Source organism: Capsella rubella, unplaced genomic scaffold (genome assembly GCF_000375325.1).
Source record: "Capsella rubella cultivar Monte Gargano unplaced genomic scaffold, Caprub1_0 scaffold_7, whole genome shotgun sequence".
NCBI lineage: Eukaryota > Viridiplantae > Streptophyta > Magnoliopsida > Brassicales > Brassicaceae > Capsella > Capsella rubella.
The window spans coordinates 11,146,565-11,162,981 of NW_006238917.1; the positions used below are offsets into that span (position 1 = coordinate 11,146,565).

General features: G+C 30.4%; 2 protein-coding genes across 2 annotated transcripts; both read right to left on the reverse strand.

The window, feature by feature from the left end:
- Positions 1-1,087: 1,087 nt before the first annotated feature.
- Positions 1,088-1,502, reverse strand: LOC111829604 (small acidic protein 1). Its single transcript, XM_023779111.1, has one exon. It carries the CDS (start codon positions 1,449-1,451, stop codon positions 1,263-1,265), a length of 189 nt encoding a protein of 62 aa, XP_023634879.1. The 5' UTR covers positions 1,452-1,502; the 3' UTR covers positions 1,088-1,262.
- Positions 1,503-6,161: 4,659 nt separating this feature from the next.
- Positions 6,162-7,966, reverse strand: LOC17879507 (ammonium transporter 1 member 1). Its single transcript, XM_006285021.2, has one exon. It carries the CDS (start codon positions 7,843-7,845, stop codon positions 6,328-6,330), a length of 1,518 nt encoding a protein of 505 aa, XP_006285083.1. The 5' UTR covers positions 7,846-7,966; the 3' UTR covers positions 6,162-6,327.
- Positions 7,967-16,417: the final 8,451 nt, after the last annotated feature.

Below are 16,417 nucleotides of genomic sequence, written 5' to 3' on the forward strand. Positions count from 1 at the left end.
TACGAATATATGTTTCAGTATCAGATCATCTAGTTCACCTAGTTGCAACGGGTTGTGTTGTCGTTACAGCTTACTTGGGGGGATTTCATCTATGAATCATCTAGGAGTTACTCAGGACGAGTCCTAGCTTAATGGGTTCTCGACTAAGAAGGTTCTCTAGACCAGGCTAATTAGTAATAGCCACATGATCAAACACAGGGCCACACATGTTTCAGAAACTGAAAATGGTGAAAATTACAATACATCACCATGTTGAATCACCTAGTCTCTATCTTAAACCAATATCAACAACATTCACCTCTCACATACACAATGAAAAATTCACCAAAACGACTCTGAACACAGTTAGTTAAACACCAAAAAAGTATGAAATTTAGATTCCAATCTTCAACTCAAGAACGAGCCAAACCAAGACCTCAGCACATGTTTCAGAAACTGAAGATGGTAAAAATTACAATCCATCACCATGTTGAATCAAACTGGTTTCTATCCTAAGCCAATACCAACAACATTCACATCTCACATACACAATGAAAAATTCACCAAAACGACTCTAAACACAGTTACTAAAACACCAACAAATTACAAGAATCTTAGGTTTCAGTCTTCAACTCAAGAACAAGCCAAACCAATACCTCAACACATGTTTCAGAAACTGAAGATGGTAAAATTACAATCCATCACCATGTTGAATCAAACTAGTTTCTATCTTAAACCAATATCAACAACATTCACATCTCACATACACAATGAAAAATTCACCAAAACCACTCTAAACACAGTTACTAAAACACCAAAATATCAATAAGAAACTTAGATTTCACTCTTCAACTCAAGAACAAGCCAAACCAAAACATCAACACATGTTTCAGAAACTGAAGATGGTGAAAAATACAATCAATCACCATATTGAATCGAAGTAGTTCCTAATTTCCTATCTTAAGCCAATACCAACAACATTCACATCTCACATACACACTGAAAAAAATCACCAAAACGACTCTAAACACGGTTACTAAAAACACCAATCTTCAAATCAAGAATAAAGCAAACCCAAAACAAAAAGATTCTAAATTGTGCAGAAGAATTAACAATCAGAGAAATCACAATAAAACCCAAATCATACTAAAATCATGAGCTTAAGTATCCAAATGAAATCGAAACGAAACTGTTACATTATCACACCTTACTACATCGATTCCTCCACAGATTCAAGATTAGGGATAAAGAACTGAAATCTTAGAGAAGAGATTAAACCAGATTCAATTGATATCAGTGTCATCGAAATCATCCTCGAATTTGTTGAAGAAATCGGCGTCGACGAGCTTGTTCTCTGAGATAAGTCCTCCTTCGTTGAGAATCTCCATAGCTTCGAGGTCATCAACGTCCATGGCCATCGAGGAGCCTGCATCATCCATCTCCGCCAACATATCCATCTGCATCGGCCTCATTTCTCTTCTTCTTCTTCGTCTTCTTCGTCTTCTTCTTCGGGAAAGATCTAAAAGCTTTACAGTGTGACTGTTGAAGATATTAATTGTGAAGGTTTTATTATTTAGGCCCAATTTATTTGGCCCATTTACTTAAAGGCCCGTTTAGTTGTTTCCTAGAGATTTTGTTGCTTTGTTTTTTTTATGACACTAATTGAAGATAGTAATTTTTATTTAGTAGCTGACTTGTTGAGTTAAAATAGTTGAATTTGTGTGTGTGTGTGTGTTTTTTTTTTCCAAAACTTACTATCAAGATAATAAATTTTACTAACTAAACTCTCACTAAGTTAAGTCAAACTGTTAAAGTTAAAATTAGGATTTTGAATGCATTTTTTCCGTATAAACGGCTAAATCATATCTCTTATTCGGTATCCGAAATTTTTCTTCACAAATTGGAATAAATTAAACCAAAAATACTAATTGATGAATGTGATTATCTCTCTCTCTTTCTCGTTAATCACTAGATTAATCTATGTGTTTGAGATTACAAACATGGGAATGAGTTAATTTACAGATTGTAGTCATATTTAATATGTGCTAGTTTTACTCTTTTTTATTGTTAATGAGCTAGTTTTACATTAGTTTCACACTTGTATGCATCTCAAAAAGTTTGGCATAACAATGTATTTTTGATCAAATAAGATAAGAAAAAATGTTTCCACAATAATGTCTCTCCAAATATGTAGTCTTCTTGTAATTGATTTTTATAAATTATCAAGTTCATGGGTAGGTAAGGTTGCTTCAAAAGTAAATGATGTTTGTTGGGTTTTTTTTGTTTTTTTTTTTGGAGATAATTACTATGTGGGTTCATCTTGTTGTACCATTAGTATCATATGAGGACATTTATGATTCACCGAAGAAGATTTAAATAAATAAATACTCCAAATTTTTTCATGAAACAATAATGATACTTTTGCTTTGTTCTTGAAGTATATAAAGATTGAAAAACCTAATCAAAAAGAAATTAAAATTATTTTTCTTCAGTTAAAAATAGTTACAAATTTCTAGAGGAATTCGGATTGTGAAAAAAAATTATTTGGAATCTATAGGTACGACTTTTTTTCAGATTGAAAGCTGACAGTATATAGAATTGTTTTCACATTAATAATCATTGGAATATTTGCAAGCTTTTCATAAGCAAGATACATTGAATTGAATTTATTGATTGCGAAAAAAGAAAAAGTCAAATCAACAAAGAAAAATCGTATTCGTAAAAGTCTTATGGTTTTTAGTTGTACGGTAACGCATAGCTATTATTTATTATTAGCCACTTATATTGACTATATGTGTTCCTTTTTATTTTATTTTATTTTATTTTATTATAATTCAATTTCTTATTTTCAGCTCCAAATCTGAAGCAACAACTAACAAAAGAATTATGCAGTGAGTCTATCGGCTATGGTTCCATATCAATTCAGTATTACAGATTTTTGAGATCTTGATTGGTTTCTTTCGGTTTTCGATTTTAAAATTGAAACCGATCTGAATTTTAGTATTTTCTGGTTTTGTTTCTAACCAAAAATTATATATATTTTAGGATATTTCAGGTATTTTTAGATACTTTTGGGTTTTCAATTATTTCAAGTATTATTTTAGATATTTTGATATTTTTTCGTGTGGGTATTCAAGTATTTTGAAATATTTTAGATATTTATTCATTTTTCGGTTTGTTATGATTTGGTTTTTAAATTTAGTATACATCTTGTTAATACATCAATTTTGATTCGGTTTAAAAGTTTAAATGGTAGCAGCGATTAAAGCGGTTTAATCCGGTGATAGATTAGTCCATTATAACTATTGTAACCATTCGGATCCTAAGTTATTAAGGTTCGGTATATTTGGATCAATTTTTTTGCTCATGCCACTAAGAGAATTTGAACACGAGGTACATTTGTGCATCTAGATGCTTAAGTTTTCGATGATAAGTAAACAAAAGGTCCAAATCGCACTTTACAGACGTCAAAAACTTGAGAAAATCAAAGGTCTCAATCTCTTGGTAATTTCAAACTCGTGGGGGCAAATACCTAAATAAACCCTAACTGTATCGTATATGTACGGAGTTGCCATTTATGATACAGACAAGAACATCACGGGCTCCAAGTAAACTGTGATCTACTGATCTCTCTTTGTACGAATCTTCTTTATTAGTATTGTAATAGTTGGAATCATGTGGTGTAGCAACATGTTACGTATCTCCAAAGTTGTTTGTTTGTTGAAATATATATTTAAAAAAAAACATTGCATGAGTAGTGACAATAAGATTCTTGATCAGTTTGTTCAAATGTTAATATATAAAAACACCAAGTTGACAAGTTCTGGTAGCTATTTGCAAGTTTCCAGGACTAAGTCACAATGATATGATATGTGATGTAAGACAGTGTGTATTATTTCTTGAAATGATTGATTATTTTTGCACTATAACATGTAATGGTCGTTGAGACTCACACATGATGACATGAATCATCCGTTGTCATTTCTGATTGTTCTTCGAGTATGATTACGATTCTGAAAGTAAAAAATGATCCTATCACAAATTGACAGTTGGTTAGATGTAGTTTATTATCTTTTTCTATCTATATAATATATTTATTGTAAAGATTCTTTAACCTATTTCACTTTAAAAATATATTCAAACTATTAAGTGATTTGCTTGACTAATAATTATGTAATAGTTTATCTAAACTATGTAAATCTAACAAAAACAAATAACTAAATCTAGACTATTTATAAATATATATTATAAGAGTTAAATAATCTGTTATACTATATTTTAAGTTCTTAGTCAAAGTTTATCAATAATTATTAGAATATTTGTTTGTTAAAATTAAGAGAATTTTTGAGAAATACCTCTTTTGGTGTACCTCTTTTTAAAAATACCACATTTTCTATTCATTTTCAAAAATACCCCTTTTCAAATATGAAAAATTATAAACTTTTATATGGTTGATAAGGTACATCAAGATCATCATTACTACTGGGAGAAACGGCATTTATATGATTTTTATAAAGTTTTTAAAATGTTTACACAGTTTTTATAAGCTTTTTATATGATTTTTAAAAGGTATTTATACGGTACTTATGAAATATATATAAATTTACAGACATGTAAAGATAACTTGTGTCTATAAATATAAGTTTATACATATTTTTTTCATAAATTTCAAATTTTATTGTGACTTTTTGATAAAATTAGAAAAAGGGTATTTTTAAAAATAGTATTGGAAAATGGGTATTTTTAAAATTTCCCCTAAAATTAATGAATAATTTTTTTTTTTTGACATCGTTATAAATTATATGTTTTTCATTGAGAGGGACCGGACTCGACCCGGATCTAGTGAGAAGGCAATAGAGGTGAGAACCACTAGTTCACTTGTCCTTCTCATTAATGAATATAATTATCGATCAAGAATATTTGTGTTTAATATTTTTAACACGTTAGTGTTAATTTAGTTAATTGTAACCTTTCTGATAAATGGTATTTTAATTTAAATTGCTGTATATTTTTATAACTGTCCCATATGCAATGTTTGTTTCCACAAATTCTAGCAATTGCACCATATAACTTAACCTTACTCGAGCGAAAATGCTCTAACCAATAAGAAATTTAAGATGATTTTTTTATAATTTATGTTTATGATAATAATGTTCTACCAAATTTTGTATAGAAAAAGATCATAAGATTTTAGACTGTTTCTTGTAGTGAATCAAAACCAACTATTAATACATTAAATTCTATATACAAAAAATTAGAGAATCAAAATTTAGAAAACAATTAACCACTGAAATCACAAATAAAAGTCCACTGAAAATTTTCCCAATTTCAACACAGTCAAAGATATTTATTCTTCAAAATGTTGAAATGTAAGCACCTAACAATGTGAACTTGCCATGCAATTTGTCATCTGGTCAAACTTTTTTTCCATTTAGTGTGTGTGTCCATCAAAGTGCTGGGCCATATTACATTTTAGTTCCTCAAAACTTGTAAAAAGGGTTTTATAATCTAAGAAAAATATACACAAAATAACAAAATATAATTTGAGTGGCTTCACCTTTTTCATAATTTTCCATTTGATGATAGCAAAAGACGACAAAATATCTTCTTTCCAACTTGTAGGAGAGATCCTAAACCTCATCTCATGCTAAAGTAACATGTTCCACTTATGTCCTTAGTTTACCACTTTAATGTTATCGACAACATAATCAGTTTAATCACGAGTTCCGAGTAATAAGTGCAAAACATGTTTGTTAATATAATAATTCGATACTCCGAATCTTAAGTTGCGGCAACAAGACGTACGTACGAACCTCTAAAAAGCATTAGGTGGACAAATGATATTAGAGATTCGTGAACCAGTGGTTCAAAAGTTTGTAAAACTAAAACAACTACTTCGGCTGCAACTTGCAAATAAGTGATGTAAGAGATTAGTTGAGGCTATCAAAGTGTTATATCACTTATCTCAGCCAATAAAACAATTTGTTCAATTATCAAATTGCTAATGTTTCTAGAAAATGATACATATTGCGTCAATGTTAAGGTTGGTTTTTAGACTTTTACCTATTCAAAGCCAATGAACTTATATGATCAAAAAGTCCAAACTTCCAAAATGGTCAAGCTTTTTTTTTAACTTAGTCTATGCTTCAAATTTCCTACTTTTCTATACTTTATTTCATGGGTTTTGGAGAAAAGCGTTATTACTTGAAAGAGAACACAAATGACCACATTACATAGAGATATTAAATTGTCACAACCAACCAAACTGTACATCTAAAAACATTACTGCAATGCAAAAAATAAAATATCCAAAGTTTTCAAAATAAAAATAATAGTAAAAAGTCCAAATCAAACCGGAGTAGGAGTACTATTAGCACCATTAGGAGAAGGAGATCTTGGCTCAACTCTCCTAAGTTGAATAGCTTTGTGAGACTCATCATCATCAAAGTACATATAAGCAAAACCACCATGCCTGGTCATATCCATACCAGCCATCTCATCTTCCGACGATATCCTCAGCAGTTTCATTTTCTTGAGTATAAAGAAGAGTGTTCCCATGGTCGCACTAACCCAACCAGTAATCACAAGTATTTGAATCAGCTGAGCTCCGAGTAGCTTTCCTCCACCGCCCATAAACAAACCGTGTGGCCGTCCGGGTTTGTTACCGTAAATCTGGTTTAAGTACTTTTCTTGAGCGAAAAGAGCTGTGAATATTAGCCCCCACGCGCCACAACCACCATGTAGCTGCGCTGCCTCAAGCGGGTCGTCGTATCTTAGCTTCTCCGCTAATTTGTTACATCCTAAGAGGACAAGAGCCGCTACAAACCCGCAGATGATTGCGGCCCATGGCTCTACCACAGAGCAGCCTCCAGTTATTGCTGCAAACCCTCCAAGGAGACCGTTGCATACGTCGGTAACGTTCCAATGTCCTGAGAGTAGACGTTTCCCGAATAAGGTTGTAAGAGCCGCGGTGCAGCCGGCTAAGGTTGTCGTGACGGCTGTTCTTCCGACCGCGCTCCACTGGCCGTTATATGTCCCTGTCTCATATGGGACGAGGATCTTGTTAAAGGAACCAGGGTTGAATCCGTACCATCCGAACCAAAGGAGGAACGTTCCAAGGACAACAAGTGACGCTGAGTGACCACGTAGAGCTATGGCACGACCACCGTTATCAAACCGACCAAGTCTTGGACCTTCTATTAAAGCACCCCAAAGTCCAGCGATACCTCCGACCATATGAACAACACCAGAGCCAGCGAAATCGATAGCTCCGGTACCAAAAAGCAAATCTCCATCGGTACGGAACGGACTAGCCCACCCATCAACTGACCAGAACCAGTGAGACACGACCGGGTAAACAAACCCGGTTAAGAAAGATGAGTAGATCAAATAAGCCACGAACTGAGTCCGTTCAGCGATGGAGCCACTAGTGATTCCAGCAGCGGCTATAGCAAAAGCCCATTGGTAGAGAAAATTCGAGTAATCAGCCGTGGGCGTGGGGATATCTTTAAGACCAAAGAAGTGTTTACCAATGAATCCATTTGAAGGAGATCCAAAGGCAAAAGCATAACCAAAGAGATAATAAAAGAGACCACCGGCTGCAGCATCAAGAACATTGGTAAGCATGATGTTCATAGTATTCTTGGCTCTCACGGAACCAGCACAAAGCATAGCGAAACCAAGCTGCATAGAGAAGACAAGGTAAGCTGAGAAGAGAAGGTATGTGTTGTCTATAGCGAAAGCAGTGTCGATGAATTTGTTGTTGACATCGCCTAGTTGGCCGCAGATGTAAGTGGCCGCCGCCGTGGCATTAGGACCTAACAGGACGGCAAGATCGGTCGCCGAACAAGTTATAGATCCCGACATGGTTGTGAGAGATTAGAGAGAAGATTGGAACAGAGAGGCTGTGGAAAGAAGTGTGTTAATACTCTGTTTATATAAATGGAGGAAGCTAAAGAGGGCCTAGGGTTGACTTTTCTAATTCATAGCCTGACGAAAATTTTATTTTGTGTAACGCAAATTGCCAAAAGTCTTTAAGTTTTGTTTGGTAGTACATGTGAACAAGAAATGAAAAAATAGAAAATAAAAAAAGTGTAAAATGTAGTATCATCTAATATATCGGTGAAGATAAGATCTGTGTGTTCGGAAAAAAATATTCTATCACATCCAAATAAATAAATAACAAGAAATTACATAGAGTACAATATTAGGTGTTATTCGTACTATGATTTTATTATATTTTGTGATGGTAATTTCTTACTGACTCTAATAAACATACAAAATTGGATAATATTAGAGAATAGCTAAAATTTAGACAAAATTAAATAAACAGCCATAGATTTCCGTTTTAGAAGGAGCGAAATGACAAATTTATCTTTTCTGTGTTTTGGAATATGATAGAAAGAAAAAAAAAACTTGGCGATGAAAACACAAATGAAACAGTTTTTGTGAGATTTTGAAAAATAGCTTGTAACATATAAGATTCACATGTTATATTGAACTGAATAACATGGTATTTATCAAAATATAATGTCTATTACAAAAAAATACATGTTTGTTATAAAAAAAACTGAATAACATGTATTTTTCGAACAAATCACATGAAATCTTTATCATAACATGAAATATTATAAAATAAGGTGGTAAAGAAATATATTTCATGTTATCAAGTGTAATTAAGTGCAGTAGCATGTTTAAAAGAAATTTACATGTATGAAACTATTAAAAACACAAAAATGAAAAAAAAGAAGGAAAGAAAAATTTGGGCTACAGTAACCATTGCTATTTTTTTAATTTATATCCAGAATTTAGCTATCTAGTGCATATTCTCTTACAAAAAATCAATTTGACTAGATATTTATTTGTTTTTAAAAGTCTCTGAAGTAGTAATTATATGTCGTCGTCAAAATTGGTATTTATGTTATCAGTTACTTTTTTTTTTGGGCATTTTAAATATTTTCGAATTCATTAATATGATGTTAATTGATATTTATGTGATATACGAATCAGGTTGTTGGTGGTGAATACACCAATCCGTTGAGAAATTTGTTTTTACGTATAAAATATACTGTATTTTCTATTATTCAATAATATTAAATTTTCATAACGGTATTTATCCTAAAATATGTATGTAATCTTTAATTTGTATTTTTATACAATTAATTTAGTTGATCAACGTATATTTGGATTTAGAGGTCGGGAATTTATAAATTGTGGTAGGAACCTGTAAAAAATCATATTTAGCATATGTTCATATTTGAAGAAAACAAAAGCAAACAAAGAAAAATTAAAAGTATTCTACTTTAAGCAATCAATAATTTCAAGAAGAAAACTCATATTTATGTTCTCTTTAAAATAAGTAAGTTTATATATACTATAATTTTTAAAAAAAAATTATTTGGACCAATAAGACAAGCTCTAACTCATCTCCATATCTATCTCCAAAATAGAGTTTGAAGTCAAATTTACTCTAACCCATTTTCATTTTTGTCAACAAAATAATTTTTTTTGGGTGAGATAAAAATTGGTACATAAATAAACTGAAATCAAAAAGTAAGGATGTAATAATCCAAAAATTTGTTCTCTCACCTCCAGCCACCTAAAATGACATTTCTGTCATTCACTTGATTTAGCCAAAACAAACAAAAAAGAGTAGGATACATAACACTGTTCATAGCATTCGATAACTTATTTTTAAACATGTTAAATAATATGTTATCGCAATAATTTACATATTCATACGTAAATATGTATTAAATTAATAATAACACTGTTTATCAGTGTTTAATAGCATTCGATAACTTGTTTTTAAACATGTTAATAATATGTTATCACGGTAATTTATCAACTTAATATGCTAAACAATTTATTAACAGTATAAATGATATTGTATCGTGATAATATTATAAGTTATATGGTAAGTTTGAAATTATTCTGATATATCATTTATTATCGTGTTGAATCATTGTATCATATTGACTTATAAATGTTGGATAAAAAAAAGTCTATAATTTATTGATATTTAGTAGGTTATCTCATTAAGCTATCTGTTACCATATATAGGGGTATTTTCGTACAACTAAAATAACTATGAGAGAGAATTAATTTTAAAAATACTGAAGTCAAATACTTATTTTTATTTATTTGAGTGTACAGAATGGTATTTCCCTTTTTTCTCTATATTTTGAGATTTTTATTTCTATTTTACACTAAAATTTAGAGTTCTAAATTTTTTATTTCAAAGTGAAGTTACTCTATTATGAAGAAAAAAAAAAAAAAAACAACTCTTAAGGGGGTGTATTGAAAGTAGAATTTTAAGAGATTTGTGTAGAACTTACAAATCAAGTTACAAATCAAGTGTTATTTTCAAATATGAATTTTAAAAAGTCTCATATTGTTATTGAAATAATGATTTCAAAATCCATCTTAAAATCAAATGTTATTGAAAACAATTTGTGGATTTAGTGATTTTGAAGGATTTGAAAGAATTTGAGAGGATTTTCTTAGTTAGAAATACAGAAATCCAAATCCCATTGTTTTAGATGAGATTAAACGAATTTACAAAAGTCATATTAATTTCTTTAAAATCATCGAAATCATTTAAAAACTTAAAAAAAAAAATCAAATCTCTTAAAATCTCATTTTGAATACACCCCTCTTAATTTGAAAATTTAATATTTTGTAGTCGATTTGTGGTGAAAAAAACCATAAAAACTATAAATCATTTTACAATTCAGTTCACATGTTTTTACTATAGTTAATTCTACCTGATGATATTGCAGAAATAATATTACAAATTCATGAATTCAACTGGAGTAGATTTGAATTTTTTTTGTTTAATAATTTCAGATTTGATTATTCTAAAATTTAGAAGAATCTCATTTATACACGTTATTTTGCTGTTTCATATATATAGTAAAACCTCTATAAATTAATAATGTTGGGACCATGAAAATCTATTAATTTATAGAGGTTTTAATTTATCTATAGAGAGATTTTCCTAATTTTGGAAAGTTTTTTCAGAAAAAGATTTAAAATAAGATTTAATCATGATGATTAGTATTTTATATAATGATTAACAAAGAAAATAATTATTATTATGTCTTGAAAAGAATTCTAACAATTTTTTATATAGTAAAATATTAGAAATAAACTCTAACAAAAAATAATATGTCTATATATACATATATTTTGAAAATTTTACATAATTATTAATTTATAATATTGATGAGACCATATATTTACAAAAGATTTTCAAAAAAATTATTATTTTATTATTTTATCGAAATGTATCTAAAATTACACTGGTCCCAAGTTGGGAGCGGAAAATTTATTAATTTATAAAGATTATTAATTTATAGAGGTTTTACTGTATATATACTATTAGAAAGTAGCTTTAAACCTGATTATAAAACATATGCAACATTGTTAAGTATAGACTGTATTATATAGTAGTGAACTAAAGTTAGATTCTAACATTGTCTAGAGTTAGTAAGCAAATATGGACCAAGGAATCTGCATCTTCAGGTTTGGACTTTTCCTACTTGTGAAAAGAGTATATAACTAATCGTGCATTATGAGATCCACTCGTATAGTCTCTTTAATATTACTTTTGAGTTTTATAAGTTCACACGAAAACTTATTATCAATTGTGTGATGAGCCTTTAGCTAAAAAGCTTGAAAAAGCATCTACGAAACTTTATATTTTTTTTTCTTTGCATCAGTATTATGATCTTTCGAATCCTAAATATGTTTTAAAAATAGATGTAAACCATGTTTATAAGAATAATAAATTAATTTATTAATTTTGCAAAGCATCTACACACTTTATATTCATGTATCAATTGTATCATTATATTTTGAATCTCAAATACATATGTAAACTAAATAAACTAATATTGCGAAGAAAAGGAAGACAATGTTTACTACATTGTCTAGATGTAGATAATGTAGACGGTAGACCGTGCTACAACACATATTAAATTAACAAATTAACTAGATGTAGACGGTAGACCCGTGCTACAACTGTAACAACCCATCCCGGTGGGAACCCCTACCACATGGCACACCCCGCCATATGACAGGTACAAGCGCTGCAACGCATCGACCCTAACCTCTCTCCTGTGGGTCACCAAACTGCGCAGCCCACTTGCTCGCAGCCCCCTGACCCACCAGGTAGGTTATTGGTGCGTCTGGCGTTCCTCGAACCCAGGTCCTCACCCTTTAACAACCTTACCACCGTGGAAGTTGTCACCAATTGACCAATTGAAAAGACCCGACCCGTTTTTTTTTTTAATTCGTTAATTAATAGTCCCATACCTACTAATTAACCTAACCGAATTAACCCAACAATAAATCATCATGCACAGCGGAAACATATTAAACCAACATTAATTAATCATAATATTAATTAATCAATCATTCAATAACCACAATTTACACCAGCAACCTATCATGCCTCTAAACCAGGTTCCAACAACAATTAACATATTCATAAACATAACAACCGAGACCCTAGATCATCCTCCTCTCCTCGCCATGATTCCACAGATCACACTTTACCTGCACCACAAACACAATGAGATGCGTGAGTATTATCACAAATACTCAGTGAAGCGATCCTCCCATCCACTGGGCTATACACACAAGCACTTAAGATCACATCCATACAACAACAATGTCACAAACAGCCAAAACAGGCAATCAAAAGCACAACTATCGCTCACAGAAAACTGGTGTCGGTCGACACCACCACACTGGTGCCGGTCGACACCACCACACTGGTGTCGGTCGACACTACCAAAAACAGGTGTCGGTCGACACCAAAAGCTGGTGTCGATCGACACCACCAAACTGCACTTCGATCAATCGAATGGTGACGATCGACACCCTCCTGGTGTCGGTCGACACCCACCCCCTGAAACGCATCCAACGACGATCTTAGCCACCAAAGAATCCCTATAGCACCCACACATCACCTCCCACGACGACACAACCCAATAACAATCACATAAGGCCGCACAAACACCAGAAAACATCACAAACACAAAGGATTCAATTCACAAGTCACATAAACACAAATCATGTAATCTTAACGCTTAGATAAGCCATAGTCACGCACTCACCTCTTTAAACAAGAAGAACAGCAACGAAAACAAAGAAGAACAAGGAAGGATCTGCCTCCTCTAACACCACACAACACGGATCTAGCCTCTACTAGCCTTAAACCACCAAGAACACCACCAAGCACAACCAAAGACTCACAAAAACCTTCAGAAGCTCTAGAACCTTTTTTTTTTATCTCTGGAAGTGTTAAAAAGCGGCTGGGAAGAGACAACACACGACCTTCCCTCTTTTAAACACGACCTAGGGTTAACCAACCCAAACCAAGCCTCAATTGAACCGCGATTTAAAACTTAAACCGTCAAACCCAAAATTACTAGTGTCGATCGACACCCGACCACGATGTCGATCGACACCACCCGGATTTCCAGACACGGGCGTTACAACAACACATATTAAATTTTATTTTATACAAAATTTTATATATTTATAGTTTCAAAACAATTTTTGATATGTTGTATTAGTTTATGCATCAAAATGTTATTTGTAGTTCTAGTTCTTTTCAATGTCTGTTATAAGAATCATGTTTCATTCGATCATATAATCCATTACAGTTAAGATGTCACATACGATATTAGAGGATTTGTAGTTTTCAACTTTTTGATCTATTAAAATTTATGATATTTCTATAAAAATATCAAGTTGAACTTTATTTAAATTTTCCAAACTAAAATATTTTAAAATTAAAGTCTAGTATATAAAATTATACATTTTAACAAAATAATGTATGAAATTGAATGTAAATATACAGATTTCAACCGGTTACTAGTCAAAAATTTTGTTGAATATATTTTTTGCTTTACAAAAAATTATCACTCAAGTTTGATTTTTTATTTCTCTTTATAGAATAAAGAATTTATATATTTTTAAAAAATTCAAATCATAGCATATGCGAGAAAAAATCTACATTTTTAATATAAATTATATGATGATTTATTTGTTTCACAAAAATATAATCATATAAAGGTGAGATTTCATGTATAATGATTAAAAAAAATTAATACGGTAAGTTATATATCAAATTTTGATATGTTTATTTTAATTGGTTATTCATTTGTTTTGAAAATTAATAATGTATTTTCTGCTTTTAAATTGCATAAATTAGGATTTGACATTTTTATCAACTATTCCTAATTTAGTTTTTAAATATATATTTGTAATGATGTTTGAGTGTAGATATATAATTATAGCTGCTGCGACACCAACAATTATTGAAACACATGTAAGTGCATCAATGACTTTGAGCCGAAAACAATAAGAAAGGTTACAATATAATTTAGAGAAACATTGCTAAGGTGTTGTAAGTTGTAACAATCAGTTTTCTCTATTCATAAAAATGATGTTACTAGATACAATCATACAATGGATGCCAAAGAGTATTCCTCACACATTTTTTTTTTTTGGGATTTGTGTATCAATGACCATCAGTGCATGGCGTATACAATGATTGTCAATAAGAACGGTACTTTATCATTAAAATGCTTGACATGGAGGAAAAAACTTATAGCTATTCAAAATTCTTCAGAGGCATGTCAAGATTTGTACATTTGACTCATTGGAATATATATATTGCTTTCTCACCACAAAAAATTCTAAATTTCCTTCTTTTCTTATATATATTACATCATTATCATTAGTTAACTTATCAATGATAATGAAGAAACTTTAAGAAGTTTTATTAGGATTACTACCACACATTCTCAGATTAATAAGTCTTTGAGAATTGAGATGGATATTCAAGAATCATTTTATAATGGATTTTCAAAGAACATAAACATACTACATTTGTAAGTTTAAGTCCTTCAAAGCCATTTACAACTTATGACACATACCAAAGTGAAATTGAATCACCAATATATAACATATATAACCTTTTCTTATAGTTGAGACAAAAATTGAACTATAACATGAAATGAAATGCACACCCCTACTTATCTTACAAAGTAACACATACATTGGTTATATAAAAAAACTTATTATCAATTGTGTGATGAGCCTTTAGCTAAAAAGCTTCATAAAGCACCTATGACGCTTTATACTTTTCCTTTGCATCATTATTATGATCTTTCGAATCCCAAATATTCTTTAAAAATAAATGCAAACCATGTTTATAACACTAAGAAACTATGATATTTATTAATTTTGCAAAGCATCTACACACTTTATATTTATCTATTGTATCATTAAATTTTGAATCCCAAATACATATGTAAACTAAATAAATTAATATATGTCTCTTACCTCTCACCAAAAAACAAAAACTAAATAAACTAATATTGCAAATGTTTATTACATTAATAAATTAAAAAATTAACTAGATGTAGACCTGGGCTACAACACATATTAAATTTTAATTTATTCAATTTTTTTTCTATTTATATTTTAAAACAGTTTTTTGATATGTTGTATTAGTTTATGTGTCAAACTGTTATTTTTAGTTATAGTTATATTTATTTTCTGTATCATATTTTATTGAGAAATTGATACCAATAACCTTTTTATGATACACTCTTTTAAAAATGCACTTGTTTTTACCATTTTCATTTTTGCCCTCTGTTAAATTTTAATGGTCATTTTACCCCTATTTGAAAGAATATTCTTTCCCAGGAATATTCCTTCCAAAAATTTTCTCCCCAAAAATTTCCCGCCAAAAAAATTTCCGAGAAAAATTTTCCCGCCAAAAAAATTTCCACAAAATTTTTTTCGCAAAAAATCTTTTTTTTTTTCAAAATTTTCGCGCCAAAATTTTTTAAAGGGTCTTTTAAAGGGTTTACAAGGGTTTTTAAAGGGATTTACAAGAGTTTTTAAATGATTTTTAAAAGATTTGTAATGGTTTTTAAAGGGTTTTAGAAGCTTACAAAGGTTTTTAAATGGTTTTTAAATGATTTACAATGGTTTTTAAAAGCTTTTATAAGTTTATAACAGTTTTAAAAGGATTTACAAGGATTTTTAAAGGATTTGAAAAATGTACAAGGATTTTTAAAGGTTTTTTAAAAGGATTTACAAGTGTTTTTAAAAGGATTTTAAAGTGTATTTAAAGGCATACAAAGATTTAAAAATAGTTCTAAAGGATTTACAAGAAGTTTAAAGGGTTTTAGAAGTTTAGAAAGGTTTTTGAAGGGTTTACAAAAGTTGTTAAAGGTATTACAAGTTCTTTAAAATGGTTTTAAGGATTTAAAAGGGTTTTTAAACGGTTTTAAAAGTTTACAAACTTTTATATTAAATGATTTATCACGGTAAAAACGGTTTTTAAAGGGATTTACAAGTGTTTATAAAATGTTATAAAATAATTTACAATGGTTTTAAAAGGTTTACT